The sequence below is a fragment of the Desmodus rotundus genome, chromosome 2 (genome assembly GCF_022682495.2).
Source record: "Desmodus rotundus isolate HL8 chromosome 2, HLdesRot8A.1, whole genome shotgun sequence".
Classification (NCBI taxonomy): Eukaryota; Metazoa; Chordata; class Mammalia; order Chiroptera; family Phyllostomidae; genus Desmodus; species Desmodus rotundus.
The window spans coordinates 10,161,065-10,175,715 of NC_071388.1; the positions used below are offsets into that span (position 1 = coordinate 10,161,065).

Here is a 14,651-nt window from a genome sequence, read left to right on the forward strand (position 1 = left end):
CTTGACCCAGCCTTCAGGGGCCTTTGCCCAGCTGTTCCTGCTTCTCAAAGCCCTCCACCACATCCAGGCATGGCTGTCTTGTCGCAGACCTCACACACCGGTGCAGTGACCCACCTCATCCACCTCCTTGGAGTTCTGACAACCCGCCCCCCCATCCCAGGAGCAGGGGCCTGTGTGCTTACCCTGCACCCACTGCCCTGCAGGCAGAGGTGGTCCTTTGTGCCGCAACGCCCTTCAACAGTGGTGCTCGTGACCCCTTCCTCTCTGGAGCGCAGGCTCCCCTCCTAGCAGCCCCCACTTTTGGTTCTGTTCTAACTTGCTTGCCCATGTCCCCACCATCAGAATGCTCGCTCTCAGGCTCCCGCAAATTTATCCTCTGCCAGCCCACTGTGCGTCCACCTGGCACCCAGGCCCCGGGTGGGGGGCAGGAGCAGGGTGCCAGAGGGGAAGTTGTTACAAGATGCAGACGGGAAGGGGGACAGAGATTGCAGGGTCCTTCCAGCAGCCCAGAGACAGTATCTCAGGATTCCAGCTTTCTAGAAAATTTAATATTTGAATGTACAAATGGAAATAGAATAAATATTTCATCATTTCACCCTGCGCAGCTGTGACACCTCTGGACCCCTGCGCATGTTCAGGGTAGATTTCAGAAGCTTGGGAAGGAGATGGAGCACCCGAGGCCATGGGCCTCACCCTGCCACGTCCTGGCTGCCGGGCTCAGCATAAGGGCCCCATGTGTCCACCCTTCGGACAGCATGTGCTCGCCGTCCACGGCTGTTTGCCCAGGTGTCCCTTTAGTCAGGGCTCCCAGTTAGAGGGGACAGGGTGGGGCCGACCCACGTGTCTGGTGGCATCCCCACCAGTGGCAGCAGGATGAGGCCTCGGAAACAGCTCCTGGGGAAGGGTGGGGCCCGAGGACAGCAGCCTGCCTGCCAGGTCCCTCCCCGCCACACCCCTGCCAGCAAGGGGAGCAGTGCAGGGGGCTTCTCAGACAACTGTGCCACCTCATCCGTGCACGTTGCAGTGACAATTACATGCGCACGGGCAGCCACCTGGACAATGGTGTGATGATGGACCAGTTTCTGCATGAACAGGCCAAATCACTGAAGACCTGCTGTGGAACTTTCTAGCACTCTGACCTGGAGAGGAAAGCGACCGCTTCACAGGCCCCCCCAACCTGGCTCTGTGAGGCAGCGGTTGCCCCCCTCCAGCCCGCGCAGGGTCACACTCAGGGCGAAAGGGCAGAACCAAGGGCTCTGCTCTGGGGGCCAACACAGGAGTTACAATGACTGACCCACAGACCCAAATTGCACCAAATCTGCAGGCCTCGCCGGCTCTGCAGCCCCCCTGGGGTGGGAGCTGGTCCCACACCACGCCTGCCCTTGACTCACTGGGAAAACCCTCCTGACTGAGGAAAACCCGCCGTGGGCCTTGCTGGTGGCTGAGACGAGATTTCAGACACTGACAGAAAACCACCAGAGTCCCCAGAAAGCAGCAGTGCCTTTTCGTAGGTGGTGGCAGCTGGAGACACTGAGAACGGGCGCAGCTCCAGGGGCCGCGTGGCACATGCTGTGGCTCTCGAGGTGACGCGCTGTGCCCACATGTGGCCTCTGGGCCTGAGACTATGAGCCGTGACGGTTTGTCTGTCTAGCTGCTGGCCAGGGGCAGGAGGGACCCCATGGTGACTTGTGTCCTTAGGGGAACCCAGCAAGTCCACTGTGTGTAAAACAGGTGCAGGGCATGGGGCCTCCAAGGTGCCAGCTTAGTACGCGATCTTCCAGTGCGTGGGCTGCTCGCACGCCTTCTCCTGGTCCCCACAGAACCGGTTGTACGTGGTCTTGGGGTCCAGCCCTAGGATCTCTCTCTCCTCATGAATCCGAAAGGAGAACGTGGAGACAGAGGTGCCGATGAAGAACCTGCAAAGCACCAGCGGAGGTCACCAGAGTCGCACAGAACTGGTCCTGTGCTCAAAGACCCCCAGACAATTGTCCAGCCCCCAGACCCTGGCACTCTGTGGCTGTCATCACAGCTGAGTGGCCAGGGCTGGCAGGATGGAGCAGAAACTGGAGGAGCCCACAGGCCAGGCTTGGGGGGCCTGGCTGAGTCTCAGGTGCTTAGGAGACAGTCCTGCAGGGGGCAGACTCGAGACACCTGCTAGATTCTGGCTCTAACAGGCGAGGGCTCAGAACCACTAGCAAGGCTGTGGTGGTGGGAAGAAATCACCTGCAGCCACCAGCCCCCTCCAGGATGGCAGCCTTGGAACAAAGGCAGAGTCTGCTCCGCAAGACGTCTGCCAGGTTTGGGTCTGTGGAAGGCAAGTAGCAGAAGCACTAAGCTCAAAACATCCACAGAACTCTGTGGGCTGAGGAGACAGGGCTCTCAGGCTCTGGCTCAGAAGCCTGGGGGGAGGGGGCTGGCCGAGGTACAGGCGGAGTCTCTCAGCCCCAACCCGCCTCCATCCCTGCCATGGCTGAGCCCATGGCCCAACTCCACCTGCTCAGCGGAGGAAAAGGGCCTCCCACCCTGGTGGAGGGCGTCCCTAGGTCTTTCCTACAGCACCCAGTGCGCCCAAGGACAGATGCACGTGCTGACCCGTGGAAGCCAAACACGGGAAGCCACCCAGGGGTCGGAGAACCCTGAGGACAGAAGGAAAACTCGCTATTCCACTTTTAATTTCCATTTTATGGCAAGTGTCCTTTCTGGCCTCCTCCCAGCGCCAACGGGCAGAGGAGTCCTCAGAGGGACGCACAGGGAGACCCGGGACCCACTCTCCCTTGGGCAGGCCACCTCCTACAAGGGCTGGTGCTTTCCAACCTGGCACATTCCGGGCCCAGTCTCCAAGGACAGGACCCAGGGTGGGGCTGCTCCTGGCAGCAGGACTGGAAGTGGAGGTGGGCCGCAGTGGCCCACCTTTGACAACATTAGGTAGAAGGCAGGGCTTGGGGGAAGCAACGGGGACAGTGCACGACAGGTCAAAGGAATGAGACCCTGAACCACCCAAGGACAACTGAGCTGAACGTGACCGGAGACTTAACAGTGGCGCAGACATGGGGCAGCGTCCAACGAGGGCACAGAACTCTGTCTTGTCAGGGACTCAAGACCTGTGAACCTCGTGAAACGCAACACAAGCGCCCTCAACTCAGAGCACCTGGCGTGCGAGCAGATCCACTGATCGATGATGGCCACACCCCCGTCTTTGTAGAGCTCCAGCTCCTCCCACGTGGGCTCGAACCTCACCATCTCGGGTAACAGCTTTTTCAGCTCCTCGTATTCTGCAAGTTAAACAGAGAGGACACTGAGCAGGTGCCAACAGGTGTCTGCCCACCAGGGTGACACACATACTCTGTGACATGCTAATTCCTCGGGAACTGGCTAAAGAGGCAAAGAGGACAAACCCACAAACTCAGGGTGCCCCTCCTAGCATCAAGGGTCAGTGTGCACGCCCAGGTCCGCCCAGAACGCAACCAGGGCCAGAAGAGGCAGACGGGAGCCGGCGCAGCTCACCCGTCCTGACGGCGTCTGTGGCCACAAACACTCTGTGCAGCCCGTGGCTCTCCATGAGGCTGCGGATCCTCTTCACAGCGCCGCCCAGACTGGGCACGTCCTCCCTGTGGCCCCAGATGAAGTCTTTCCGTCTCAGGTGGACGCCGAGGTACGGGCCCCCCAGCGAGGAGCCCAGCCTGACCTGGCAGAGGAGGACCGAGACACGATGAGGCGGACCTACGAGCTGTGTCAGCGTGCAGGTGCTGGCACTCGGGGGGCGCAGAGCGGACGCACGGTCCACACTCGGCGTCCTCCACTGTGCATCTCCCTGAGGTGCTCAGGGGAACAGGGTGTCTTTGGAAGGCGGCGTCACTAATTATCATACCCTTTGATCTGAGTGTAAGAGAGTAAATAAAACACTGGAAAAAATAATACAAACTTGATGAAAGACAAAAGCCTTCCACTTCTATTTTTCTAGTGAAGACCACCCACATATCTACTAATGAGTGCTTGAACAATGCCATCCCACGTGAAAATGGCCAAGTACCCCACAGGAGAACAAACAGGTGGAATGGCGTTCCTCTCTATGAAACAGTTTGCTGTTAAAAACCACAATTTGAAAAAGCGACATATCATTCGTTAAAATTATAGGAAAAACGCAACCTTTCAGAAGACAATTTTTAAAAGGGATGGCGGTAGACCAAGAGGCGAAGTGGTGTTTTGGGTGGTGTGGATGAGTCCTGCTTCTCCCCCTTTACTGCTCCCGTGTGGCAAAGGAGGAAACACGGAACGTGGCATGACCTCTTACTCTGGCTGGGAGACCTGTCACCACTGTCTCACTCCAAGAGCGACCCTCGGGGCTGCGGGGAGCTGCAGTAATCTGCCCTTCCCTGCACTGCAGAGAAGTGGTCCTAGCAACTGCCCTGAGTGTGCACCAGCCGGTGTGTGTGGGTGTGTGTGGGGGGGGGGTCCCAGTAAGTGGCATCCGTGGGAATTACAGCAATGAAGGCGGACTGTGTTAAGGGCGGTGACACCAAAAGTGACAATCATGCCACCCCCACCTGCTGTACAGTAAGGGGTCCATTATTACCCATCTACAAGGACACTTTACGTTTCCTCTAATTAAAGAGACAGAAACTACCTTCATCTTGGTCCAGTCCTCCTCGTAGGGGATCCTGTCGGCCTCGTCTGTGGAGTTAAGGTATTTACTTCTGAACTCGTCGCCCACCGCCCGCAGGTGCTTGGCAAACACCATGCTCCGCCGCGTCTGGGGATGCGGAGACAGCCCAGCTGAGCGCCCCAGTCCATCTGCCCACAGGTGGGTGCCCGCTCAGCTCCCACCCCAACCCCTGCGACAAGCCCCTGGGGCCCTGCCAAGTCCAGAACCCAGCCCCCAAATCTAACGGAAACACCAAGGACACCAAGCTGGCGCTCAGGAGGGCCAAGCCGCGCACGGTCCGTACTCAGTCAGGGGCCATCCAGCAGGGCGACGAGGCAGCAACCGTCAGTGAGCCGGTCAGTGAGGAGGGCGCTCACGAGGACGTTAACCCACGACGGGCTCGCAGGCCAGCAGCCACGACCCTGTGCCCTCCCCTGCAGGGCCAAGCCCTGACTGAGAGTGTGACTGGCACTGTGGGGGGACCTCCTGTAGGGGGACCTGAAAGGCTAGTGGGGGGCCCACAATTCTGAGTGGCATAGAACTGTTACCTCAACAGTGACAATGATGGCAATTCATGCTTCTGAAACGACCCGCCCAGGAGGTGCCCAGGTCATGTGTCCAGGGAGCAGGGGTCTCACCTGTCCTCGCCCAGCCTAGCCCAGCTGGCTGACAGGAGGCCGCACGGCCCTGGACGGGGTGGACCCTGACCACAGAGGAGGCCTGTGGCTGCATGGGGGACGTAACTCCCTTTTCTTCGGCCTCCTGACCCATGGCCACAGGGCGTGGGCGCCCCCAGGATGCAGGCAAGCCAGTACTTCGTGGCTGAGAAGCCACGCAGGCGCCACCCTTTATCGTAGTACAGCGGGTGTACGGACAGCAGGGCCCAAACTGCGTTTTCTTGGACACGAAATGCTGTGCTTCTCCTTTAGAGAACTTAGCTGCCACAAATGACAAACCTGCAGCTCAATGAACAAACCTGGGAACCCGTGAAGATGGCAAAAAACAAGCCAATGGCGTGACAGGGCTGCCCGCAGGGCGCAGCCAGGGGGTGCCAGAGTGCACAGGGTCCCACACACTGTACGTATACAGGGCCTCTGGGAGGCGACCAGGCGGAGGGCACCCAAACCCCACGGGCGGGAGAAAACATCTGCCTTGAAGGTGAGCCCAGTGTTTTTTTAAGACAGCTGGAATTTACCTAAAAACGTTTATTTTTTTTCCAGCACCAACACTTTCTAAGAATCAGTTTCCCCCCACATGCTAGGACCTGGGTGATACTGGGAGCAGAGGGGGCTGAGCCAATGGGACAGGGGCCCCTCACAGTGTCCCCATGTCCCTGCCCCACCCCTGAGCCTTCAGGATGCTGGCATGCAGCTCCCGTGAGGACAGCCACCCATCGCCCGCAGAGCCCCACCGGGCCAGGCCCTGGAGAGGCTGCAACAGTGTCCACCCTTGTGGCCATAGGCTTTTCCCAGGATGCGCTTCCTGCCTGTCCCACGGCAGTGAGGACTGTGCCTCTTTTCTGAAGCAGCGGCCTGAGGAGCCAGCCACTACCCACGCCACCACGTCGGTGGCACGCTGCTGCCAGGAGAGAAGCCGCTCTCCGAGCTCTGCCACCCTTCATGCACGATGGCCGTGGCATCAAGTCGCCTGGAGCCAGCGCCCCATCGGAGCAGAGATGGAGCCCTCGCGGCAGAAATACCCTACCTGTCAAAGCCGAAGAGAAATGAGCAGAAAAAGCCCTGAACGCAGCTACTGAAGGAGGCAGCAGTAAAGGACAAGCTGGTGCAGACGCGGGAGCGGCCGGCGGCCAACAGTCACCTGGGACCAGCACCCTGAGACCTGGCCACACCTGAGCGCTCACCCTGGGGCACCAGCATGAGTGTGGTGGGGAGCATTAGCGGCCATACCCGCACCCAGGGCTACTCAGAGCCTCCTGGTTTCGGTCAGCAAGGTTGAAAACAAGAGCTGTCGACGGTCTTAGACTTTCAAAAACTGAGCAAGTTAAAACACTGCAAGGCACTTCGGGACGACGCCCCGGGCAGCACTCACGTCCCAGTACTCCTTCCCTCCGTAGTGGTCATGGAGGAGGTTCTCGGCTCTGTCTAACATCACGGACCTATTTTTAAACAACAGGAAAAGAAAGAGTTTAGCTTTAAAAACGATTACCTTCACAGGTTCCAGACAGCACCGTCAGCCTGGGGGCCATGAGCCAGGAGCCACCAGGGGTGAATTCTGAGAGGGTGCTAACTTTGTGGGTCACCAGGGAGCATGTGGGAAGCTATTGCTGACCCTCTAAGCAGCAGCTGCCAGGGCTCCCACACCATGTCCTGAGAGGGTTCTAATTTCTAAGTGGCTCTAAGCATTCATGGGGTCACTCCTGTCCCAGCCATGGCACCAGGGGTCACAAGCCTATTTGTGACTATGGATGCAAAAAAGAAAACAAACAAATCAGAAAAACTTAAGAGCTTTTCACTCTGAAATCAAAGAAACACAAACTAACAGAGCAGGGATCCACTTCTCACTTACCAGCTGGGGACCCCAGCTCCCTGCCCCGGTGGCCGCGTGGGGATGAGCCCCACTGGTGCCGTGCATACGGCACACACCCCACGGCCCCAGCCACTTCTACTCTGGGTCTGAGGCTCCAATTTTCCTCCCCCACTTTTGGGCAAAAATGTTTCCTGTTTGTAACACCAAAAACCAACCAACCAAAGACCACCCCTTGGGCTGGTTCAGTTAAACCCCATACATCTGGGCAGAGACCACCGCAGAAGAACACCGTCACCCCCTGGGTCTTCCACACTGCGGGACGTCAAATGTGCACCGGAAACACAGAGCATGACTCCATTTGCGTTTAAAAGAGGGGATGTACACACCCGAACATTCGATAGAGGCAGAAAAGCTCTGGAAAGAAATGGGACTGGTGGGACAGTGCCAGCCTCCAGGGTCGGCGTGAGAAGGGCCTGCTTCACAATAAAACACAGAACTGCCCATAGAAACGTGCGTTCCATTGTGCGTGCCATTAAACCACGGCTCTGCCCCCTAGCTGTCCGGGCACGGGTACATCAGAGTGTTGCCTTTCCGTGCTGCCCTCGCTCCTAAATCGAGGGGCCTGCCCTCTGGGCACCTGTCTCCTCTTGTGCTCACTGTATTCCTACCTGTGAGACTCAGACGAGTGACTAGGAAGCTCACATGTCCACAGGTCCAAACTCCAGCCAGATCTGCTTTTGAAACCCACACATTTTTTAGTGAGGATGCTGACTCAGGACACCAGTAAAGCTGGAGCTCATAGCTGGGCCCCGCAATCCACGTTCCTACTCTTCCGTACGTGAAAATCTGGTTCCTTCAGCAGAGGTCTGCTGGCCTATGACCCACTTGCATTTTGCCTACCAGGGCCTAGCATGCCCCCTGGTGGTCCTAACGCAGAGAAAGTGGGCTGAAAGGGATGCGGAGGGGCCCTGCCTGGCGTCCTTGTGCCCCTGGTGCAAGACTATGATCCTGCTGTGACCCGCAGAGAATCAGTCGGGCCTCGGAGATGCACAAAGGCTTCCCTGAGTGTTGGCTCCCCAGGGCTCAAGGGCAGCAGTACAGCTGTCACCAGAGGCCTCCTTCATGCACCTCCTCAGGCTAAAGGCAGCTCCGAAGGGGCTCCTTATTTCAGGGTCCCATGTCCCCCAGCAACTCAACCTGCAGGAAACTTCTAAGAACATGACTGCCTGGCTGCCAAGCCCCTGTCCTGCTCCTGAGACTGTTTCACAAATCAAGCTGGTGGACTGGGGCCTTCCCAGGCACCTCTCAGCACCACCCAGTGGTGAGTGAGGGCTGATGCAGTCCAAGAGGGACCAGGCACCAGGGAGAAGTCAGCGCAGGGAATGGGGTGGGGGGCCTGATACACTCCCAGCAGGAGAGGCCAGAAGCAGCTGCACAGAGAAGCATTTCTGGGAGAGGCTCTGGACACTTCTCTGACCTCACCAAAGTCAGGTTCAAGGGGTTTCACAGGAAAGCCTCATTTCAGAAGTGACCCAGATGGGAAGCATCACACTCCTGCACCACTGAGCCCTCAAGGCCAGCTCTGGCTGGCTGCCCCAGAACCGGCTGGCTGCCCCAGGACCCCAGCATTGCAGTGGGTCATTTCAGAACCCTGTTGGCCCTGTCTGCCCTCACCTCAGCCACACGTCCCCATTGCCACGGGAGCACTTTGCCATCACCAGGACAGATGAAGAAAATAAAACAGGTGCCCCTCCTAGTCCAGCTCACCGCCTTCATCCCTGTCTTCCCCTCTTCACTGCCCCTTCCCAAAGGCCCCTTTTACCCCCCACTGCACCCAGCGGGGCCTCAGCCCGTCTCCATCACCTCAGACAGGGCCCCGACTGAAACAGCTATGAGTCTGACTCCACTGGCCGCCAGCTGTAGGACCAGAGGTGTGACCCTGCAGTTCAAAAGAGCGGCAGCTCCGAGGAGCACGCGCCCATGGGGAGTGCAGAAGGCACCTGCAGCACAGCCTCAGTGCCGCTGAGCCAAACTGGGGGCCTTTTCCTGGCCTTTCCCCAAGGACACACGCAGCCTCTTCCTGGATGCCAACGCCTGTCCCACCAGGCTGCGAAGTGGGTATGGGGGAGGAGACAAGGTCTAACTCTCCAGTGACCCCACACAGGTCACAGGTTCCTGGACAGAGCCACCAGGACAGAGCACACACATGCACACATTCACAGTGTACCTGTTCACGCAAGTACATGCATGCACACCCACATGTGCACACGTGCACATACACCTGCACACAGCCACACACATTCACAGTATGCCTGTTCATGCACACACACACAGCCACCCACATTTCAGTGTGCCCATTCACAGCACATGTGTACACCCACACATGCATGCACATGCAGCCAGTCACACACACAGGCACACCCATGTACATTCACACAAATCCACATGCACATACACACATGCATGAATTCACACGTGCACGTGCACACATGCACACCCTCACGTACCGGCCCATCACTGAGCAGATGGTGCAGGCACCTACCGTGCTGACGTGTTTCTCAAAAGCAAAGGTGCGATGACAGACGCCGATCCTTGAACAGACAGACAGGACACGTTTAGACCCCTTGTTTCTTCGTAACCCCAAAACCATCCTCTGCAAAAGAAGAGCCACAGGAGCCCTCAGTTCAGCTTGTTTCCACAGGCAGTGGGTAACAGCTGGATGCACACACGTCACCTCGACCTCGATACGCTCAGTGTTTCTCATAGTGACAGCTCATTGGTGGCGATCAGAGGTAGGGACGTCCGTGTGAGAATTTTTGAAGACACCATCAATTTCACCTGACCCCGTGAGACCACTGACGTTCTTTCCGGGAACTGGGACAGTACAGGGACGGAAAGGCAGGGGCAGTCCAGAAGGAACCGGATGGAAACGACCCTTCATGCTTCAGTGCCAGAGCTGTGACGGGAATGGTCCCTAAAACAGAGCTCTTCTAAAGAGCTGCTGTGCCACTCAGACTGTTAAGAGCCACTGGGGCGGCAGCCTCCCACCAACAGCTCTTCTGATGGCAACTTGCAACTGTGGGGACAAGACCAACGTTTCCAGACCTGTTCAAGCGCAACAGACACTGTGGGAAAGGTAAACGTGTCTCAGGTGTTTTTAAAACAGCCGGAGGCCTCTGTGAACAGGGGACCAGGAGGCCGGGCACTGGCTGGGCGGCTGAAAGGAGACCTTCCCCTCAGGAAGCAGGCAGCAGCTGGCAGGTGGGGAGTGTGGTCACGTGGTCACATGTGCTGCTCCAGATGTGCAGTCTGAGGGATGACCTCAGACCCATCACGGGGCACGTGGAAGGCTCACCATATCATACCTGTAGTACTCGTGCTTGTCCTGCGAATACAGCAGCGGGTCGAGGCAGGGCCGGTCATCAACCTTCTCTTCCCAGGTCCCCTCTTTCCACCCTTCTGCATAACTTTGCAGGACGTACACCTGGTCGATGAAGGGCCCACCGGACTCTGGAAGAGACCACGCACTGACAGTAAACAGTAACCTAAGCACATGTGTGGCCCATGTCAGACCGCCCCTGACACACAGAATCATCACTTTATTTAAGGCCCCCTTCTTGCCAAAGACTGGAAGAAGCTTACAAAAGTGGAGCTAGCACAGAACAAATGACCTCAGGGCACAGGGTCCCTAAAGGGGGTGAGGGGGTTAGCTCGGGCTGCTGGAGCTTGTCCAGGCCTTGGCTGCTCCCATAGGCTCTTCATCACCCTGACCTCTTACAGCACCTGGGCTTGCCCTCGGCCTTAACCCTTCACTGTTCACCCCTGCACCCCCTCATGCCAGCCACAGACCCCACTCACTCCCTCATCCTCCTCTCCTGGGCTCCTCCTTGGCTGGCCTCCCTGTTGTACCTCCAGGGCATCAGCATGCTCCCTCCCTGGGGCCTCTGAACAGCAAACCCTGCCTGGACCATCCCCCTGCCACACCTGGGGCTTGCTCTTGACCCCTGTGAGGCCATTCAAACTACACTTCCCTGGATGCCTTCCCAGGCCATAGCCATCCGCCTCTCCAACACTGAGAGACCCCCCTCCTGCTTTCCTCCTCTCAGTGCACTCTTCAGCATCTCAAACGCTGCATGCTTCAGTGACTTATTTACTTCTTTATTTGCTGCTCCTCATTCCCCACAGGAGCTCTAGGAGAGCAGGGTCCTAGGTGCTCCTTACCCACTGCTCCCACCCACACCTTGAATGTGTCCACCACATCTGTGGTGGTCAAAGAAGATTCGTTCAAAGATGGAACGAACAAGCCAAGTGACCAGAGAGTGACAGCAAGTGAAATTCTGGTGTCTTTTGCACATCCACTCTTGCTTGGGCACTAACATCTGCATGGTGGTGGCACCTGATGCCAGAGCTCCAGGGGCTCCTCTTAAGTGAGGGGGAAGTGATGAGACACCAAGAGGCTGGTATATGGCCAGATGCTCTGCTGCATACACCCCAGCACCCCATGCTAGGATGGGCACCTGGGCCTGTCTCCCTCTGAAGGGAAGGAAACAGCTAAGCAGAGTCAGCTAGTTGGACAGGGTAGAGGTAAAGCTGTTTGGCCCATTTCCAAGCATGTCATCTGGGGCACTCAGTCCTCCCTTCCCCTGGCAGCTCCAGCTCCAGGGATGGAGTCTGGAGAGCAGGAGGGAGGACACCTGCCTCCCGTCCCCACACACTCGCAGTTTCCAGTCACTAGGCACAATCTCAAATGGCTAAGGCCCACACTGGTCCCCGTGCCCACCTGTCAGGAAACCCGCCACCCCGCTCTGCAGGAAGGTAAAGGGCAGGTTCTCTGAGAGCCTCCATAACCCTGGTTCAGACCAAGGGCGGACAGTTTCCTAGGCTAAGTCAAGTCCAATTAAATACTTGGCTACACCTTTCACCTCAGGTTGGGGGAGAAAGAGCTCCAAGAATGCTTTGTACAGCCTCAGAGTTTGCCCTTCCGAGCAGATACTCCCCATGGCATTCTCGGCCTGCCGCACTCAAAAATTAAAAAGGAAAGACTAAGTAGGACTAGATGAAACAACGTACGGTTTCAAGTCTCCACCAGCACTGTGGTGGACATTACAGGTCAGCGCCACGCACGCATCATGCTTCCCTTCAGGGGAAATGACCGCTCCTGCACAGGGAGCCGAGTCCCGCTGGGACAGCCCCCTGTGGCAGCAGCGTTCTCCCAGCAGCTCTAACTGCCCTTCCCCGACTCACCAGGCTGCAATGGTTGTCAGAGGCGAGGGGGCACAGGACTCATACACTTCAGATCTGCCCCCTTATAAACACTGAGGCAAGACCAAGCCCACTGTGTAGTGTGGGAAATGGGAGGATACACGGCACCTCCGTGGAGCAAAGGCAACGACAAGGGGCGCAGTGAGAAAGCCCACTGGCCGAGCGCACGGCCTGGCCTACCGTCCACAGCAGAGCCACCACCTCACCTGCAATGAACTGCTCGTATTCAATGACAGGGATGTTTCTATTGAGACTTGGAAGATCAAAAAAGTCAGACCAGGGTATCCGGACCTGGTGAATGTCAGGGCTCTGCCAGTGGTAGAGACGGCCCCACGGGGGCAGCACCAGCACCCACTCCTCAGTCTTCAGCAGGGTCTTCAGGAGGGAGGCGATGCGGATGTAGACATCCCGGCGGAGGTTGAAACCCTCTGGGGGGTTGACATCATACAAAAGGTACCTGGCAGTAAGGAGCAGGACAACGGTGCTTCGGCAAGGAGGCTTCTGGACAGAAAACCCAGATGCACCCATGATCCACAGTTGATCGCCCACCCTGGGGCTTTCTAGTCTGTGCAATGGAGGCAGCTGCCCACCCATTTCCATCTGACCGATGACCTACAGAGCCCACAAGCAGAAGCAGCATCTGCTAAACAACTAACAATAATCCACAACTAAGCCCAGCAGTCTACAGCCCACTTCACACTCCTAACAATTACTGAGGACCCCAAAAGACAGTTGTTTATGTGTGTTAACACTATAGATAATTCCCGTGTTACAAGTTAACATAAGCATGTTAAAAAGAATAAACCTATTACATGTTGTCATTAACATCTTAAAGTGAAAAGAAAATATATTTGTCAAGACAAAAATAATTGGTGAAAAGAGTGGCAATGTTTGTAATTTTGCAAGTTTCCTTTTGGTCTGGTGATAGCTGGATTGTCCTATCTGCTGCTGCAGTCAATGTGTTGTGCTATCACAGGTGGCCTCTGGAAAAACCTCCCAGTAAACCCGTGGGAGAAAGAGTGGAAAAGGCAAGGACCATCCTGGTACTACTACAAATGTGGCATGACACCTCAGGGGGTCCCTGGACGCACTTTTGAGAACCGCTGCCCTATCCAAAGCAAAGCTACCGCTACAAAGACCCAGGTAGGGGCGCTCAGCTTCTACCACAGTAGTTACCACCAGCCTCACTCCTCTCTTCTCCACATTGGCTTTTCCCACAACTTCTGTGTAATCCTTGGCTTGGGCCTGCCAATACCCAAAGGAAGGACCCATCTACCATCTCTGCACCCCCTCACCCAGCACAGGATGTGTTTCGTACCAAGATAACCTGCACTGATCCCTATTTTATTATTCCTAAGACTTGAACATCCAACATCTGGATGGGGACTGAAAGACTCCGTGCAGACAAACAAGGCTGCTCTTTCTTCAGAACCACTCCCTTCGAACATCTGATTCTGAGACTCCGCGAAACCCGGGCAAGAAACCGCATCATCTAACAGGGTCCTCGGGCCTGCCCCTTAACCCTGACCCACAATCAGGCCATCCTGGGGTCTCCTGCGGTCGCGGCCGCCCAGGGCTACCCTGGCTCGCGTCCACCTCTCCACTAGCCCCGCCCCCACCACTCCAGAGCCCACACCGCTCCGGACGCCCCGCCAATTGCGCAGATGCGCGTTTACCTTCTGCGGGACGCTGCCCCCAACAGGATGTCGGCCGCCGACTGGCCAGGCCAGAACTCCTCGCCCTGGGCAGAGGCCGAGGCCGACTGCCAGGACACTGCCCCGAGAAGCAAGCAGACGACGCCGAGCGCCGACATGGCCCCGGGCGGCCACACAGTTCCTGCAAGCACGCCCCGCCCCGGAAGCGCCCGCCCGCTGGTTCTCGCGGAGAGCATCCCCTGTAGCCACGGCAACGCCGCGAGTCCCGCCCCGCGTGTGCGTCGTGCGTCCTCCAGCGCCCTGGACGTCTCCGGAGCTTAACGCGCGCGGAAGCTGGGCTCCTGGGCTGAGGTGCGGGCCTTGGATTGGGCGGAGCCGCGCGTTTGGGAGCGCGAGCGTTGTGTCCTGCGGGCTGCGGGGCCTCAGCCTGAGCTCTGCGTTGCTCACCTGGCCAGTGAGGCGGAGCTGGGGCAGCACTCGGGTCCTGCTGGCAGGTGCCCGGCCTTGCTGCCACCCCCGGGCCCCACGTGGTGACTCTTCCCCTGCCCATTCCAGGAGGTCGAGATGCCTTGTGCGGCCCTTGCACCATTGTTTCTTCCAGGAAC

At 57.6% G+C, this 14,651-nt stretch overlaps 1 protein-coding gene across 1 annotated transcript; it reads right to left on the reverse strand.

Annotated features, from left to right (window-relative positions):
• Positions 1 to 520: 520 nt before the first annotated feature.
• Positions 521 to 14,237, reverse strand: POFUT2 (protein O-fucosyltransferase 2). The gene is made up of 9 exons (XM_053917723.1): positions 14,068 to 14,237; positions 12,598 to 12,848; positions 10,495 to 10,639; positions 9,672 to 9,782; positions 6,692 to 6,758; positions 4,625 to 4,750; positions 3,505 to 3,685; positions 3,149 to 3,272; positions 521 to 1,916 (listed from the first exon to the last, which is right to left on the reverse strand). Exons 1-9 carry the CDS (start codon positions 14,202 to 14,204, stop codon positions 1,763 to 1,765), a joined length of 1,296 nt encoding a protein of 431 aa, XP_053773698.1. The 5' UTR covers positions 14,205 to 14,237; the 3' UTR covers positions 521 to 1,762.
• Between the last annotated feature and the right edge of the window lie 414 nt (positions 14,238 to 14,651).

What these genes read in the sequence shown, in the direction of transcription:
- POFUT2 (XM_053917723.1), bottom strand. Translation starts at nt 14,204, where the DNA reads ATGTCGGCGCTCGGCGTCGTCTGCTTGCTTCTCGGGGCAGTGTCCTGG. An exon ending in GAGGGAAGGAGTACTGGGAC is followed by an intron (nt 4,751 to 6,691) that starts GTGAGTGCTGCC and finishes CCGCATCCCCAG; the next exon opens with ACGCGGCGGAGCATGGTGTT. An exon ending in AGGACTGGACCAAGATGAAG is followed by an intron (nt 3,686 to 4,624) that starts GTAGTTTCTGTC and finishes CTCCTCTGCCAG; the next exon opens with GTCAGGCTGGGCTCCTCGCT.